The following is an 18,454-nucleotide window of genomic DNA, read 5'->3' as shown; positions in this document are numbered from 1 at the left end:
TTAGAAAAATTAATGATAATAATAATAATAATAATAATAATAATAGTAAAGTTATTACAAATACTCATCGGCTTGTTGTAAATATGACATAACACAACCATTGTATGGAATAACTATTGCAACATACTAAAATATAAGTTATGCAGCTAAGATAGTTACTTGTTGAGTAGAAAATTTAAGATATTTGTTTGTTTCTTTTCTTTTCTACCGATTATTTACTTCAATATTGTATTTTTTTTTTTTTTGAATTGTGGTTGCAATATAGACTCGAGAATGTGATTAAGATAAGGTTGGGAATGTTGTCTTGTCTTGTGAAAGAATGAATGCTTTCACTGCTCCGGTGATCCTATTCTTTTGATTATTTTGCACTTCTGGTTTATATTTCTATTGGCATTTATGATTTTCTTCATTGAAACTCATTTCAACTCAAATCATCTTAAAACTCCTCATGTTCATTGAATTTACACCATTCATTTTTCATTTTGTAGATCAAAAAAGTGATATTTTAGTTAAATTAATTTACACTATTCCTTCTGTAATGACAGTGTAGATCAATTAACATGACCCCTCTTGTTCATTTGAACATGAAGGAATCCTTGTCCAAAACTTCAAATGTGATTGTATAAAAGTTTCATACGTAATTCTTTAAAGATTTTAACTAGAGTAGCGCCTGCTGCTTGGTTCTATAATTCTTAAACATGAGATTGAGAATAATAATGGGGCGATGTCAAAGAATGAGAAAAAAATGAAGAGCAATTCACATCAGCAGGATGCAGAGATGTGCAAGAGTACACACTGGAATGACAATCCTCATAAAATTGAAAAAATAAAAATCAATTTACCATAACGCGGAACAAGCTTAAGGTTCTTAACATACTTCACAAAATGTATACAAAACCGCAAAATATAAACTCGAAATCATGCAACATTGCCGATTACCCTACCTAAAATAACAGCAAAAACTCCTTCCGCTACCATCAACCAACACCAATAAGAATACGAGCAATCAACGAAGCCTCCTAGCTTCCCTCTCAGACTCGAGAAGAGTAAGCACATCCCCTTCTCTAACGGGTCCCTTAACATTCCTCATGATAAATCGGTTCTGATCATCGAGAAACTTGACTCTAACTTGAGTCACCTGTCCTCTAGATCCAGTCCTACCCATCACTTTAATCACAACAGCGTGCTTAATCTGTGATTCCATCCTGCAACACACATAATACAATCTAAGAAAACTCTCATATCACAACTCCGCAAAAAATATCTAAAAGCTAATGTGAATCATACCGACAAAATAAAAGATACTCATCGATAATCTATGGATGTCAAGCTAGTAACATCAATAATCATGAGATATAGTTGCTATAACAAACTTTAATATTTTAATTAAAATATTTAGAAATCATGCTGTCACAACTTCTGAACACAAGTATTATAATTTCCCTATTTTCTCCGACAATTAAATAAAAATCCTCCAATTAATCTAAGAATTTTATGTATTGAAAAAGGGTAGAAACATAATCTATCAGATCCAACATATGATCAATTAAAACAAAAAATCTGCAATTTACAGACCGTAATAATGAAACGACTAAAAATCAAACAACAATTTAAACAAAAATAATATTAAATTAAAGATAAACATAGAAGAAGATTGATCGTACCTGAACAAACAGCAGAGAAGCCGGTAGAATATAGCAGCAAGCTTTTTTGGTAGGCGAGAAGACGATTTGAGAGACTAGGGTTTGCTAGTACTGATATAAACTAGGGTTTTAAAATTGGATTTGGATGTTTTTGGTGTAAGGGGTAATATCGTACTTTAATCAAATTCAGCTCGAGTAAGCCCAAGCTAGCAGAACTCTTTTTTTTTCAGGCCTCATCTTTTCTTGGGTTGAGCTTTTTTGAAAACTAGCCTTTTTATTGAAAATAATCACATATATACATATTGACTTTTCTATAAAATATGAACAAATTAAATTAAATTTATTAAATTACTAAATTTCATAAATATAGAATTTTAATTTTAATTTATATTAGAAATAAATTGAGATACTTAACTAGTTTTTTTGCAAGTAAGCGTTGGCCCTGTTGGCAACACTTACATTGTATTTCTTTGAGGGAGTGATTCGACTCACCCCTCAGACAACCAGTGGACTGATTGAAAAATGAATACTAATATTAACATCTGATATTTAATATAGTGTAATTCTACATTCGATAAAAAAATAGTTTTTTTAACTTATTTTTTAATTTTAGTTCATCAATACCAAAAATTAGAGATGACAATTGGACATGAATGGAATTAAGAAGCCAATACCTATCTACATTTTATTAATGACAACAAATCCATTTCCATTCTCACCCCATATAAATCTCTATATCTATAAAGATTTCTATTTTAATATTTTTAAATAATAACAATAAAAATATGTAGATGATTTGATAATTTTTAATAAAATATTTGAAAAAAATAATAAACTTTTCAATATCGATAAAATTCTAAATATTAAAATTTTAAAAATGTATATTGTATAAACAATTAACTAACAATTTCAAATATCCAACAATTAGTAATAATAAAATAATTTTAATACTCAAACAAATAAAATAATTTTACATTTTTTTAATGTGCTCATTTATGATTCATATACAATAAATTTTGAATTTTTTGAATTCATAAAAGTTGCAATTAAACACTAAACTAACATATATTATTATATTTATTTTTATTCTTTAATCACTATAGATATTATTCTTATTAATAAAAATTATATTAAATTATAATATAACGAATTTTTAAGGTGATACATACATATATATATGTATATATATATAATTAAACCAAACTTTCATAGAAACGGAATGAAATTTCTTATGGGTTGGACTATACTCTGCGTCGTCTTTCCATTCTCGTCGATGTGGAATTAGCTTTCTCACTTTCCGACCCACGAAGGTAGTTAATGTTGATTTCTCGCCTTATTAGGATATGATCTCGGTCTTATTTTCATCCATACCCAAAATGAATAGAAAGACTAAAATTTTAATAAAAATAAAATAAAAAATTATATTATCTGATTTTTAAATAAGTGGAATAAAATTGGAGAAGAATATTTTTTTAAAAATAAATAAACAAAAATCTGGTTAGAAAAATATGGGCTTTCACCACTAGACAAACTAAAGATCATATGATAGTTAATGCAAAGAAATGTGATAAACATTTTCTGGCAAGAAATTTGTGATGATATTTGGCATCTTTATCAAACCTTTACAAACGAAATTTCGCTACATTTTCCGGTCACTTAACAAGGCAGCACACAATTAGGCTAAATCGACAAAATTTTCTTTTATTGCTGCTTCGTTTTAATTTTTCGCCATTTAAGTAATGGCATTTTGTTGTATCTTTCTATCTATGGTTAAAAAAAAAGATCATATGGTGAGTATAATATACATTTTATAGGCATAAGGTAAAAAAATTGTAGTTTTTACGAAAATACGTATTAGCTTTTAAATTATTTTTGGAAATAATTAAGCTTCTTTCATATATTTTTGGACCATTTAAACTCTTTAAATTTTGAAAATTATATAAATAAATCTTATGTTAAATATTGTTTGTGGTCAGACATTAATCGTTTATGTGGCAGTTATTAGGACAAAGGTTTAAAAGTTACCTTAATTTTTAGATGGCCTAATCACTCAAAAACCCTCCACCTTTAAACTTTTTTTTCAATTGCACCCCGACGTTAGAAAACTCTCTCAAAACCCTCTCAACTTTAAATTCCATTCCAATTGCATCCTAACGTAGGAATATCCTCTCAAAATCCATCCACCTTTAGATTTTTTTCAATTGTACCCTAAATTGGAAACTTTTATGGTTTTAATTTTACAAAAGTTATTGGATATAATTTTAGAAAGAATGATTTTTTACATTATTAATAATATTAGAGTTTAATTAGAATATAGATTAAAAATAAAAGATTATTTTAAATTTTTTTCATGTGAAAAGAGGTCAATTTAATATTTTGGGTACAATTGAAAAAGAATTTAAAGGTGGGAGGCGTTTGAGAGAATTTTCCTACGTCAGGGTGCAATTGAAAAAAATTAAAGGTGGGAGGCTTTTGAGTGATTAAGTTTTTTTACAATGTCTCTCAAATAAATCTTCCAAAGATTTTTCATTGATAGAAACTTTAAATTAGGGACTGATTGACACTTTTTCTTTTACCTCTTTTTCTTCATCGCTTCCCTTCTGCCAACCACCACCTTTCCGCCGCATCCATCCTTCTACCACCTCCGAAGTGTTTGAGACGAAGAGACGGACCAACCTCCCTTTGCTGGAGGTCCTTTTTTTTTTATCTTTTAAACATTGTTTTATTTTAAATGGTAGTTAATTGACGGTGTTTGAAAATAAGGTGAAAAAGTGTTAAAAGATTCATAAATATAAATTGATAAATATTATAAACTTTAAGATTGTTTTTGAAATTTTTCTATATGGTTATGAGGCACATTAGCAATTAACACGAGCTTCTAACTGTATTAGACGGGTTCTATTTTGGAAAAAATGCTTAATTGTTCCCTAAAATAGTTTATGGATGAATATGTATTTTTGTGAAAACTACGTAGGTTTGTTTTTACCTTTTGCCTATTTTGTACATGTAAACATAGTTCCCTAGGCTTGACCAAACCGAATATTTTACATTTCTTACCCGAAGTTAAACCAGTATAAATTAAAAAGTTTGGTTCAATTCTATTCAGTAGATTAATTTGATAATACCAGGCTTACCAGCCATGCATATATTATATATGCCATTGCCTTGTCTACAATTTTAAGAAAAAGGAAAAATTCTATATATGAGCCAACCCCAATGAATCAAACTTCCAAATAAGTTCTTATATAAAGATATATATTTAATGCAATGCCGATGAAATATAAAAAAACTAAAATTATTAGTTTAAACTTTTAATTTTGGCGCAAAACAAAAGGTAAGTTCAAATATGCAATAGGAATTAATAATTTTTACCATAATTATCTCATATCTCTAGATTTTACATACTCATAGTACTTAAATGTTCCTATTTAGAATCTCTTAAAATGGAATGCTTAAACACCTTCTTCAACTTTACAAATAGGAATGTGGACAAGTCGAACCAAACCGATAAATTTAATTAGGTCCGACTTGATATCATAAAAAAATGTTTTACGGTATAAGATTCATTCTTTTAATTCGGATGTTCGGTTCACGTTTAAGCATTATTAAGTTCTAATGTAAATAGAAAAAAACCGACAAATTCAATTTAAATAGGGTTAATTCCTAAAAAAATCACGAACTTTACACGAAGTTTCATTTTAATCATGAACTTTAAAAGTTGTCATTTAAAGGCACGAACTTTCATTTTGTTTCAAATATATCGCCAAAGTAAAATCCGATGTATTTTATCGAACAAAAAATTCCTAATCCTATATACTCTAACTAAAAAATAATAAGATTTAATGTCGATTTATAATTTGGGTCTTTCATTAATGGTTTATTTAAGAATTTAGTCAACAAAAATACACTGAAATGATAGATTTGAAACAAAATGAAAGTTCGTGCCTTTAAATGGCAACTTTTAAAGGTCATGATTAAAATGAAATTTCGTGTAAAGTTCGTGATTTTTTTAGGAATTAACCCATTTAAATATTTTAAAATCCAAATATTAGCTCGGTTTGATTTGAATGAATTTTTTCGACTCGGTTCAATTTGACTCGAATGAATACCCCTACTTAATTACAAATCTCTCTCTAGTCACATTAAAATCAAATTAACATAAGCTTCAGTTTTTCAATGACTCCATAAAACCCCATCAAAAGCAAACGTTACTTCTTCACCATAATTCCGAAAAAAAAACCATTCTCTCTCTAGTTTCTCTCTCTAACCATGAAGAAGACGGATCATCATCATCATCATCAACGCTCACAATCAGTACCTTCTTCAATCAAACACTTCAATGGCCATCTAATTCACTGCTTCCACACCTTCATCTCTCATTTTCTCCTCTTCGGCTGCGGTTTAGCCTTCGGTATAACGCTTAGTTTCTACCTCAAAGACGTTTCCTTCATCAACTTTCAACTCAACCAGTTCTATTCGTCTTCTCCGCCCCCGCCCCCTCCTCCGCCTCCCCCGCATTCGACAGCGAAAACTCATCGAATCGGGCTGAAGGAGTTTTTGTTGCCGCCCATTAATGTTTCTCATGATATGAAAGATGAAGAGCTTCTATGGAGAGCTTCAATGGCGCCCCGTGTTCATGAATTTCCGTTCGAACGAGTGCCGAAGATTGCGTTTTTGTTCTTGACGAGAGGGGATTTGCCGTTTGCTCCGCTGTGGGACTTGTTTTTTAAAGGACATGAAGGTTTTTATTCAGTTTACGTGCATTCTAATCCTTCTTTTAATGGTTCGTTGCCCAATTCTGATTCTGTTTTTCATCAAAGAATCATACCAAGCAAGGTACTTCAGTTTCTTCATTTATTTCATTTTCATTAACTTTAATTTCTGAAACTTAATTATCTTTAAATTGCATTGAAAAAGTTGAAATTATTTTAGCTGAACGTATAAGAATTAGTCGTTACTACCATACTGTAAGACATTACAACAATATACTGAAATAATATTCCTTAGAAGCTCTATACAATAAAAAATAATTCATTTCTTATATTCAATATTAATATGATAATTGCTCATCTAAATATATGAATATAAAAGGTACAAATTCAATATTTTCATATATTCTCTTATTAATCCGGACACCAACAAACTATAGTTTAAATGGTACAAGTTTAGGTCGTGGATTCTATTTCTCTAAGAAACTCTAAAATAATTCCTTTTCAATTGTAAAAAAATATTAATTCAGCCACTTTCTAAATAGTAACTAGTAATAATAATAATTATAATATTTTAAGTAAAAATATGTACAATTATATGTATATATTCATAGAAATGAAATGATAATGAAACTGCCACTGATAAAAAAAAAGGTAAGATTGGCATTGCATGTGAAATAGCTATGTTGGTGCATTGGCGTGATGCAATATTTACTAAACTAAAACTGTCATTTTTGTTTAAAAATCAATAGAAAAATTCATATAAAGTAAGAATAAACATAAACATAAGTGTCACTTCTAAGAAAGGAAAAAACGCTAACTTGATTACAGCATAGAAATGCAAATATATAGTACCAAAATCAAAGGAAATCTCAACAATAAATTAAAGTTATTTGTGGAAAAAATAGATATATTACACAATTAGATATTCAATTTAGTTTATCGTAAATAAATTTTCATATATTGAATTATCAAAAAACCAAACTATATATTCAAATTTGAGTGATTATAAAAATGACAATTAAGGACTTTTACTGCCTCATCAGTCATTAAGGACGGACCTAGGAAGAGTTTATGGTGGGCAATCTTATTATTTTAAATTTTTGAAAAAAATATAAATATATATATTAATAATATAATTTTTTAATTTTAAAATTTATAGCACTGACTATCTTAAATTTTTTATATTATCCATTTTATAAATTTTCGGTACAATTTTATATATCTTATAAAAAATTTATGGGTCCGCCATTATCAGTCATCACTTCATAATTTGATTGATCAAGTCCATTTTAAGAATGGAATCACAAAGGCATAATTGGTAGCTAGAAAATTAGATGTGTTTGGAAAGAAGAAAATATTAAATATTCATTTTGATTTTTGATTTTTTTTTCTTTTACCATTTTTTACTCTTTAGCTGAATATAAGCTTTTTAAAAGTGTAGCATAAAGTTGATTACTATCTAGGAAGAGTTATGCTTGCATTAATATTTTATTATTTTAACTTTTAATCTATAATGATTAAGAGATGTGCTTTTGAAATTACTTCTTGTGAGTTGCATAAACAATGTGTATCATGGAAATGTTACAAAATCTGAGCGATGTTTAAACCTCTTTCTTTAATCTAATATGATTAATTAAAAGGATAGGGTTTTGGCAAAACAAAACCCAACGTTTCACCTATTTAACGATTTAAGCCTAACGTTTAAAATTTTACGAAACAAATTCTAACTTTTTCAATTTTTGCAAATTGTAGCCCAAATTCTAATTGCAGCCAATTTGTCATCTTTTTTAAACTACAAGTTGCAAAAATAGGAAACGTTGGCATTTTATTTATAAAATTTTAAAATGTTGGAATTTAATATACCAATAATATGGCTGTCACATAAGCAAATAATGGCCATAAAACGGTTTAGGTTACAATTTGCAAAAATTGAAAAGGTTAGGATTTGTTTCGTAAAGTTTTAAACGTTAGGCTTAAATCGCAAAAAAGTGAAACATTAGAATTTATTTTGCCAATATTCCTTAATTAAATTTAGCTCAATTATTTTCAAGAAATAAATTAATTAATTTTAGCTCAAATTGTATTGAAATCTTCTCTACAGTTGTGAGATCTAAATTTGAAGGCGAACATAGCTAATTAAGTATCTTTTAGTCACTTAAACATATTCAATTTTTAAATCTTCCATTTGGTATCCGACCTTTTAAAAATGTTATGTTTGACTTGGTTTTAGTAAATATATTTCAAATGTAGCCAAATTACTTAACCAAAATTTCTAATTCGTCAATTGTAGTTTAATTTTGATTAGTATTTTTCGACTGAAAAAATAGCTTTGACCATAAACGGAAAAAATGAAAAGGGCTAGGTTTTTTCACAAAAATATGTCTAATTGGTTACAATTGAAATATACTTACTGAAATTTGGCTAGAATTAACATTTTAAAAAATTGAAGCATAAATAAAAAAATTTAAAAGATTAAATATTTTTGAGTGATTAACTAGTTATAATTATACTTAGTTGCTAACTTTATATTAAATTTTATATATATTTAAACAGCATTTCTTCCTTTTAAAAAGAAAAGAAAATTTATAATTCCTCATCACATGGATTCCGTTCCTTTCTAACAAAACAAAATGAATAAAACATTCTATAACCTAAATTCTCAAGTTATATCCTTTTTATCCCTCACTCTCCATATACTTCAACCCCCTACTTTTCACATTCCTTTCTTCATGCATGCTTTCTCTAATGTGCAAAAGATACCAAATTTAACACACACATATATATATATATATATATATATATATACACTAGTATTTTGGGTAGCTAATAAAAAACATGAACCAGAATGAAAGAACTTGCCCCACCTATAAATAAATGAAAAAAAAGTTATAATACATTTATTACAAAAAGATGAAAAGAAATTATATTTAATAAAAATAAAATAGTAGAAAATAGATATGAATATGATAGAATTTTAGATAGAAAAGAATACTATAAGTACTCATAATGTTTACATATTAATTATAAAATTTATAAATAAAATTAATAAGTACTCATCATCTTTTATTTTTATTTTATACTAAAATAACTTATAATAGTTTACAAAAAATATATAAATTAAATGTATAAAAACTTTACTTTTCTCTACTATTCATTTATCATATCAAATTGAATAATAAATGGTGGTAAAGTGTGTATTAAGTAAAAATAAAAGGATTGATTTATACAATATGTCAAACTTCAAAAAATATACATTTTATTATTATTCTTAACTAATCGTTTGACTAACAAAATATTTAATGAAATGGTATTTTAGTAATATATCATAAAATTGAAAAATAGTTAACTGTATTTTTCATATCAAATCTCAATATTAATTCACTGATGCATGCAGGAGGTGCAATGGGGAATGATAACATTAGTTGAAGCTGAGCGTCGTCTATTAGCCAATGCACTATTAGATTTCTCCAACCAACGTTTTGTTCTCCTCTCAGAATCATGCATTCCTCTATTCAACTTCTCCACAATTTACAATTACTTAATCAACTCAACTAAATCTTATGTACAAGTCTACGACTTACCCAACGCAGTCGGCCGCGGTCGCTACAACCCTAAAATGAAGCCAACAATTCGCCTCGATCAATGGCGAAAGGGCTCCCAATGGTTCGAAATGGACCGTGAGCTCGCCGTCGAGGTCGTATCGGACCGTAAATATTTCCCCCTATTTCATAAACTATGCAAGGGTTCATGCTATAGTGATGAACATTATTTGCCAACCCTAGTTTATATTAAATACGGGATGAGAAGCACAAACAGCACATTGACTTGGGTTGACTGGTCAAAGGGTGGGCCCCATCCAAATAGGTTTGGGAAAATGAGTGTAAATGCTGAATTCTTTGAGAGTATAAGAAAAGGTGGTGGATGCAAATATAATGGGAAGAGAAGTGAAATTTGCTATTTGTTTGCAAGAAAATTCCTGCCTAATGCTTTGGATAGGTTGTTGAAGTTTGCTCCTGAGTTTATGCAATTTTAGTTACTTTCAAGTCCTTTAAATTATAATTAAATACCCACTTTTTTTGTCTTGTTAATAAGTTTTGGGCACAAGAAAATGTGTCACTATTTGTCTTTTTTCTTTTCAGAAACAATTATTTATTCTTTCTTTTGAAATGATAAAAATGCATGTCATATTTCTCTATGATTAATTGATTAAATATTACTCCTAATTGATTGTGTATATATGATACATCCCCTTTTATCTTACTTTTATTCAATTGTCTCAATTCATTTATTTGCTATTGTTTATCATAAGCAAATATAAATATATATTATTGTCTCAGTATAATGCATTTGTCAAGTTTAATTTCAATAATATTTTTTTAAAAAATATTCATACTTACCCACAGTTTTAACCTGTTTGCCAAATATAATTGTATGTTTTTAAAATTGTGTCATATTTATTATATCTTTTCGATTTTTGCAAATATATTAATGGCTGTATAACTCAATAAATATAAAATTAACTAAAGTACCGAAGGAATACAAGAAAACTATTAACCACCTTATGATCCTAAAGGTACTTCTTATTCTCTCAATTTTACACTCTTTCTTTCTTTTCTTCTTCTTTCCATCACTTAAACAGTTAAATTGATTAGAGAGTCGAAGCGGATTGCTGGTGTCCCCTGCCGGCATTCCTCCCGACCTCTGTTTCTTTTGTGTTCTTAGGTACCCCGGAGTTCGGTTCCATTTGGTGATTTATCAATTAGTAATATAACTTTTTATTTTAAAAACTGTACTTGAATTTTTTTATTTTAGCAAATAAATTATAATTTTATCAACAAAAAATTTGGTCGAGTTAATTTTCGGTTGTTTATTTGTATACATAAAATAAAATTATGATCTATTTTTTATATTACTATTTTTTTATTAAATTACTATTTTTCATGTCCATAAGTTTTTTAATTAATGTCACATCATATTTATCAATGGAGACATTCGATTCGAAAAATATGAAGGTCAAAATTGAAATCCAGAAAAACATTAAGGGGCTAAGTGAAACCTAGAGTAAACATTAGGGTTATTTTTGTACTTTTTCCTAACATACGTTGTCACTTTGGAGTCTTATGATGGAAAAAACGTGTCACGTCAGACAGTTAAACAGAAATGGATGTCCCCGGTAATTCATGTGTTTTTTTTGTTAAGGGATGAAATATGAAGGTCCAAATTGAGATTGGAAAAACATAAAGGGGCCAAATGAAATTTTGGGAAAACATTATGGTACGAATTCACAACAAAAAGAAACCTATAGCACAGAGAATGAAGTCTCCTGGTGCCGAAAAGGTGGCGGACGTTGAACACCTTCTCAAAGAAATTCTGGTTCGGTTGCCCTCAAAATCACTGCTGAAATTCAAATGTGTATCCAAACACTGGCTCTCTATGATTTCCGATCCCCACTTTTGCGCCTCTCATGCTCGATTTCAGCACACGTAACGGCTGCACTTTTTCTCGACGATTCAGGCAATCATGTCTCAAAATTTCAAATTATCCCCCTAAAATCTTCCCCTTTTGCAAGCGGAGCATTGGCCGTCAAGGATCAGTTCAGTGTTCCTCGAGCTAAAATCCTGCAATCTTGCAATGGTTTGCTTCTTTGCCGTTCTAGTTTCTTGGTACACCCTAGCGAGAATATGATCAATCGGTATTCTGAAGATTTCAGTACTAATGAACGTGGGTATTTTTATTTTGTGTATAATCCTACTACTAGACACTTCAAGAAATTGTCTTTATCAAGTTCACTAAATGAAATATTGAAAATCTGTTCTGGTAATGAAATTCCGGGAAATTATTTGCTTAATGTTTCTTTAGTGTTTGATCCCAAAACATCACCACATTACAAGATTTTCTTACTTTCCGATAAAAAAGATTCCGAAACTTTTATGCTTCAAGTCTTCATATATTCATCAGAAACGGACTCCTGGACTTCACAAAAAGCTTGTATTGCTGCTGACATCTTTTCAGATGGCTTCAGAATCTACTATTACAGCCACGGAGTATTTTGCAATGGTGCAATTAATTTTTTCGAATTGGTTACTGTTTCAGCTGTGCATTACTTTGATGTTAATACAATGATTTTCAATAAAATGGATTTTCCTGAAGATTGGTTCTTTCGCTACTTTGGCGAGTCTCAAGGTCATTTGCATTGTATAACGCACAAGCATGGTTATCCGAAATTGGAATATGATATTGTGGAGATAGCATCAGATTATTCCGGATGGTCTTTGAGGTATCGAGTCAATCTTGAATCCATTGAGAAGGCATATAGATGCAATTATATTAAACTATTGAGCATAATCCGTGATAAGAGCGCAGAGGAGTGGTTACTTGTGATATCCGCAGACAAGAGTCCAATTGCTTATGATCTTTCTAATGGAACTCACAGAAGACTCTGTGATTCAGAGTTGAGGCTTGATGATCTTAACCACGTAGCTTTTCCATATATTGAGAGCCTTATCTGTGTTTGATTGACTTTGTTCGTGCTGGTAAGTCTTATTCTTTACCGTTGCTTCCTTTCCTAGCTTTTGGTTTTAGTCCAATGACAATGTTTGTATGTAGTTTTTATTAATACTAAATTAAATCTTTAGTTTTAATCTGATTTTAAAGATTTTGTTTCAATTGTATTGGGGTTCATAATTTACGTTTTCAATTCCATTTTCGCACAAGAAGTAGGCGTTGTTTGGTTACCTTGGTAGTGTTAGCAATAATGACAACTATTATTGAAGCCTTATATATATAACGTAACGGCTTGAGTTCTTAGATTAGTTATTTGATATGATATAGGAGCCTCTATGATCAAAAGGTCTATGTTTGATTATGCTTAAAGTCCAATGAACATTTGCGAGCGGAGTGTGTTAGAGATAATGATAACAATTATTGTAGTTTTACGCCGAACAGTTTGATCTTTCAGGTAAATTGGTTATTTGGCATATAGCTTAATTTTGTTTTCTTTCATGCATGGGGAAACATTCTTGCCCATAACCGAGTAAGATTCTAGGGAGTGTAGAATAATATAACGATAAGGATAAGAGAAACAAGCTAGTATGGACATGAAGTAAAAGCTAGTGATGGGTGAGAAGGAGGCAGGCAAGCATGGATAAAGCTAGGTAGACTCTTCCGTTTGTGTTATTTATAGCAGAGGAAATAGAGTTAAACAGATGCACTTCCTCGTATGGGGAAGTTTTGTTTACACTGAGGTGTTAGATAGGTTAGCAAAAGTTTCAAGTTTGAAAGTAAGATTGCATGCAGCATTGTCCACAAAGATTCATTCATCTTCTCCTTTGTTATCCAAGTTGATGGCAATGGTTTTCCTTCTCTTATTACTTTGCTGGGGAAATTTGATGAAGAACTGAGAGTGACATCTCTTTGAAGATGGGAACCTAGGTAGCACGGACACAGATACAGATACGGGAAAACGGGACACTTGGATACGGCGAAACAATGCTATCTTAAGGTTTCCTATGTAAAAATTGACTGCCGTTTATGGTCCAACAACCGCCGTCGACTGCTGCAAATGGGACGACGCGTGAAGGCTTGTTATTTGTTTCCCGAGAACGACTAGGAATGGTCACTGAAACTCAAAGTTGAAACAACAATGCCAATTGCAGATGCTTGGACACTTGAAATTGATTATACTGATATAACTATTATTAATGTTATTTTAGTTTTTATTAATTTCTCCTACTTCTAAATCAGGTTATTGTTATTGTTATTGTTAGTTTCATTGCAGCCTTTTGATTTGCTGAGATTTGTGTTGGTATTGCACAGTGGGTTTTTATGTTAGTTCTTTACAATACATTGGCAATTAAGTTTATTGTTTTTAGTTTACAGGAATTATTTTACAGGAATGCATTAGCTAGTGATGATAGAGTTCTCTATTATATTTATGGTCACCGACTTTAAATTTATATGAGTGTTTAGTCAATAGCTCTGGTTTAGTTTTGTGCAGGCCAGAAGTATTTTCCTTTAACAAGTTTCTATACTTCATCCTTGAGTGAAGAGAGAACTTAACTTGAGATAATTGTTTGGTGTTGTCATAGTATTGATAAAGGGGTTTCTTTCTCTCTTTTTTTTTTCCTGTTTGAATTAATCTCTTGTTCCATTCAAGTTCAACTCTGGGGAACAAAAGTCTGAAAGTCAGTGATTTATTGTGTTTTCAGGAACCACTCCAGCTTTTTGGGTTTATGTGGTGGAGTTGAATTATGATTATACATGATTTAACTTCTACTGAGCTTAATAATGATATGAAGTTTCCTCCTACTTATTTTTTTAATGTAAAATTATTTTAAATTTAATTTTAATTAAATATAAATTCAGTGTTAACTTAGTTTAAATTTAATAAAAAATGCAATATTAACTCAATATCAATTCAATATGAACTCAAATTAAATCAATCTAATCAAATTTATTTATTTAAGATTAACACTATTAAAAATAAATTTATTTTTCCGTTTACATCAAACATATTTCAGTTTTTATTTTTCGGTTTAAACATATTAAAGAATTTTTTCTATAATATGTTAAATGTATAGTCTAATAAAAATATAAACTTAAAGTTAAGTAGAAGTCAACTCAATCTAAACTAAATATAAAGAGGAAATTATATGTAGCACTTATTTTTGAAAAATAATTTGAAAAATACGTAGTCAACAAATTGTTTGCAGTAAAAAATTTTATTTTGTTTTCAACACTTAATGGGCTTGTTTTTATTTGACTCAGCACTTAATACGTTTCATTAGGTTTTGTCTAACACTTAACCTTTTCTCTTCCATTTTCTATCACTTGCTTAGTAACACTTATCCTCTTTTCTTCAATTTGACATAATTCAATCAAAATTCTGTTTTTATTTATTCCCTCTTAATTTTACTCTTCTTTTCCGGCAACACAGTGGCATCAATATTGAAGAGGGTTGCTTTGCAATTTAATTTCTCTTTTTAATCTCTAACTGTTTTCTGATGTTGTTAATTTGTGCCACCGTCGACAACAATTTTCTTCTCTCTAATTACTTGAAGAGTCATGTTTTTTTCTAAATTGAGGATCAATTAATTTCTTTAGGGATTGTATTATTTAATTGGTTTTCTTTTCACTAGATAATCCTTGACTTAAACTATCCTTCTTAGTTGCGCTTAGCGATTGAAATCGATGTCTCCTGAAAATCGATCGAAGCCGATTTAAATCGATTTCATCTAAAAATCGATTGTAATCGATTTCAAATTCAAGAATTGCTTAGTTTTTTGTGATGTTACTGTTGTTGTTTTTTCATGTTGCTACTATTCTTGTTTTCTGTTTTCTCTTACTGTTTCTGCTGTATTCTACAACTACTGTTGTTGCTATTTTGTAGTATACTTTTTATATACTTTTAGTATATCCTTATATAATTTTAGTATGTTACTTCTTTTTATATATTAAAGCTATTGAAATATTAAAATGACAAAGTTCATCCAAATTAATTGATTTTAAATTACAATTTTAATGCTAATCAAATTATGTATACTTTATTTACAGTATAGAGAGAAATTAGAGAGATAAAGAAAGAATTTTGTGATTTTGATATATTTAAAGTATACATAAAGTTATGTTTGTTTTGAAATTTTAGAATTAGCTATTTTAAATTCAGTTCAAATTATTGTTGTATACTATTTTGTCTATTTTTTGGTATTCTTTTACTCTACTAGTTAAGTCTTTTATTGGGTTAAATAATTTATATAAACAGTTGAAAATGATTTTGTTATATTAGTTGTATACTTTCTGATTTCTTATCTACATCTTTTTTATAAATATTTTGTTAGGTTTTGTGTATAGTTTGTTATTTAATGTCTCATTTGGCTAAAAATTTGATAAAAACTGTTTAATTAAATATTGTATATATAAATTATATAGACATATTGTAACCAGAAACTATACACCTAAAAGGCATGTTAAGAATATACATAAAGTATATATAAGGTATAACAAACACATTGAGCAATAATACTTATATTAATTCTAAGAATATAAAAAAATTCAATGGAAGGTCATAAATAAAAATAATATCAAACTATTACATGTTTCTCTTTGACAAATTTTTACAAATCTTATTATTATGCTCCTGTTGTCTATAACTTCCGCATGTTATTGATTTCTTTTTTTCCCATGATGTCTTGTTTTCTTTTAGGCCTTCCTGATGCAAGTATAAGATGGAAAATAATCTGATTTTTCCATTATAATAGATGATAACTACTATTTATTTCATTTCTGATCATCAAGGAAAAAAATAAAACACGGTAAGTATACAGAAAATATACATAAGGTATACAAAAACATTAAAAATGGAAATAAAAGAAACGCAAGATGTACCAATATACAGCAAATATATAAAAAGTATACAACAACATTGTGCACAAGATATTACAAATAGAGAATTTTCATATTTGAAAGAAACAAAGTATACATAAAGTATATAATGAAACTGTAAAAAGTAAAAAAAAAAACACAAGATTGTACCTTATGTTGAATGTCAACTATAATCAATTAATCACAGATTATGTAATTACAGTATACTTAAAACATACAGAAAGTATACCAAAACACTATAATCCTTTAAAATAAAAGAATCAGTTCATATAACAATTAGCACATATTACTACTTTAAAGTATACATATAACATACAAAAAACATATCAGAACATTATAGTCATTATTTTCAAAAAAAAAAAATGAGTACATATAACAAATTAGTACATATAACAAATATACAGTATACATAAAATATACAGAAGTTAAATATCAAAATGAGATTAGTTTGAAATCATTACAAATAAGTAATTTAATAATATATATATATAAAGTATTATAATAATATACATAAAATATAGAAAATTCGATTAGTATAAACATTATAATCATCTAAAATAATAGTTCATGTAACAAATCAAAAAATATATAAAATATATAAAAATTCAAAAGTTATACCAAACCATTATAATCAAAAATGAATAATCAGTACATATAACAAGCTGAGAAACATACGAACAATATTCTAGATATAATATTAAAATCAGATAATTTAGATACACTTTGTCATTTTAATTTTTAAATTGCGTTAACATATAAAACGAAATAATATACTAAGAATTATATGAGGGTATATATGAGGGTATAGTGAAAATATACACAAAGCATACAAAAAGTATACTAAAAAATAATAACAACAGTAGCTGCAGAAAATAGCAACAGCAGTAAGAAAAAACAAAAACCAACAGCAGCAGCAACATAAACAAAATTAGCAGCAGAAGCAATATGAAAGAAAAATAACAGGAATATCACAATAAAACTAAGCAATTCTATAAAGTTTAAATCGGATGAAATCGATTTCTAGCTGAAATCGGTTGAAATCGATTTCAATCGATGTTAATTGAAATCGTTTTCAATCATTCCTAAAATTTTAGTTAAAAATAGCAAAACCCAATAAATTCTCAAACCCATGAATAATACAAAAGATATAAAGAATTTGCAGAGATCAAGAGAAGAAGATGAAGATGAATATGATGGGTAGGCGGAGACGAAGGAAAAAAGATGGCGATTAAGCATGAATCGTGATGGGTCTGTTCTTTTTTTAGCTTTTGATGAGAGTCTATCTGATAGTCTTTATGTATTTGTGTTTTTGTAAAACACGTGTTGGTTGAGAAAGTTATAAAAAAATAAGTGCTAACTTTTGTTTAGGAACTTAATTAAGTGTAAACCCAAATTAATTACAGACACACGTAATTATGGGATTATTTTTCTCTTTTTCAATATTTTTCAATTTTTTCCAAATATAAATTGCATTTTAATTTTTTTTTTTTGTGAATTTTGTTGTGATAAATTTGTGATTCATTTTTAAGTTAAATTGGTATTTGTTTCCTCATTAAGGTTTCGCTGTCGGTGAAAAACATTTTACATTTGGTTGATATTTAGTTGACATTCGGTTGATTTTCAGTTGATCTTCAGTTGACATCCAATTGACATTCGGTTGATTTTTTGATGGTATTTTTTTGATAATTTTTGATGGTATTTAATTGATCTTTAAAATTT

The 18,454-nt window shown here is 28.6% G+C and overlaps 2 protein-coding genes across 2 annotated transcripts; one reads left to right on the top strand and one right to left on the bottom strand.

Moving 5' to 3' along the window:
• Window positions 1-818: 818 nt before the first annotated feature.
• LOC126685953 (40S ribosomal protein S28-2) lies at window positions 819-1,773 on the bottom strand. The gene is made up of 2 exons (XM_050379960.2): window positions 1,665-1,773; window positions 819-1,205 (listed from the first exon to the last, which is right to left on the bottom strand). The coding sequence occupies exon 2, from the start codon at window positions 1,202-1,204 to the stop codon at window positions 1,007-1,009; it is 198 nt and encodes a 65-aa protein (XP_050235917.1). The 5' UTR covers window position 1,205; window positions 1,665-1,773; the 3' UTR covers window positions 819-1,006.
• A 4,079-nt stretch (window positions 1,774-5,852) lies between these two features.
• On the top strand, window positions 5,853-10,398 carry LOC126653452 (glycosyltransferase BC10-like). The gene is made up of 2 exons (XM_050347348.2): window positions 5,853-6,479; window positions 9,750-10,398. The coding sequence occupies exons 1-2, from the start codon at window positions 5,913-5,915 to the stop codon at window positions 10,386-10,388; spliced, it is 1,206 nt and encodes a 401-aa protein (XP_050203305.1). The 5' UTR covers window positions 5,853-5,912; the 3' UTR covers window positions 10,389-10,398.
• Window positions 10,399-18,454: the final 8,056 nt, after the last annotated feature.

This window comes from Mercurialis annua, linkage group LG6, assembly GCF_937616625.2.
Source record: "Mercurialis annua linkage group LG6, ddMerAnnu1.2, whole genome shotgun sequence".
Classification (NCBI taxonomy): domain Eukaryota; kingdom Viridiplantae; phylum Streptophyta; class Magnoliopsida; order Malpighiales; family Euphorbiaceae; genus Mercurialis; species Mercurialis annua.
The sequence above is the reverse complement of the archived record's forward strand: the minus strand, read 5'-3'. Positions and strand labels throughout refer to the sequence as shown.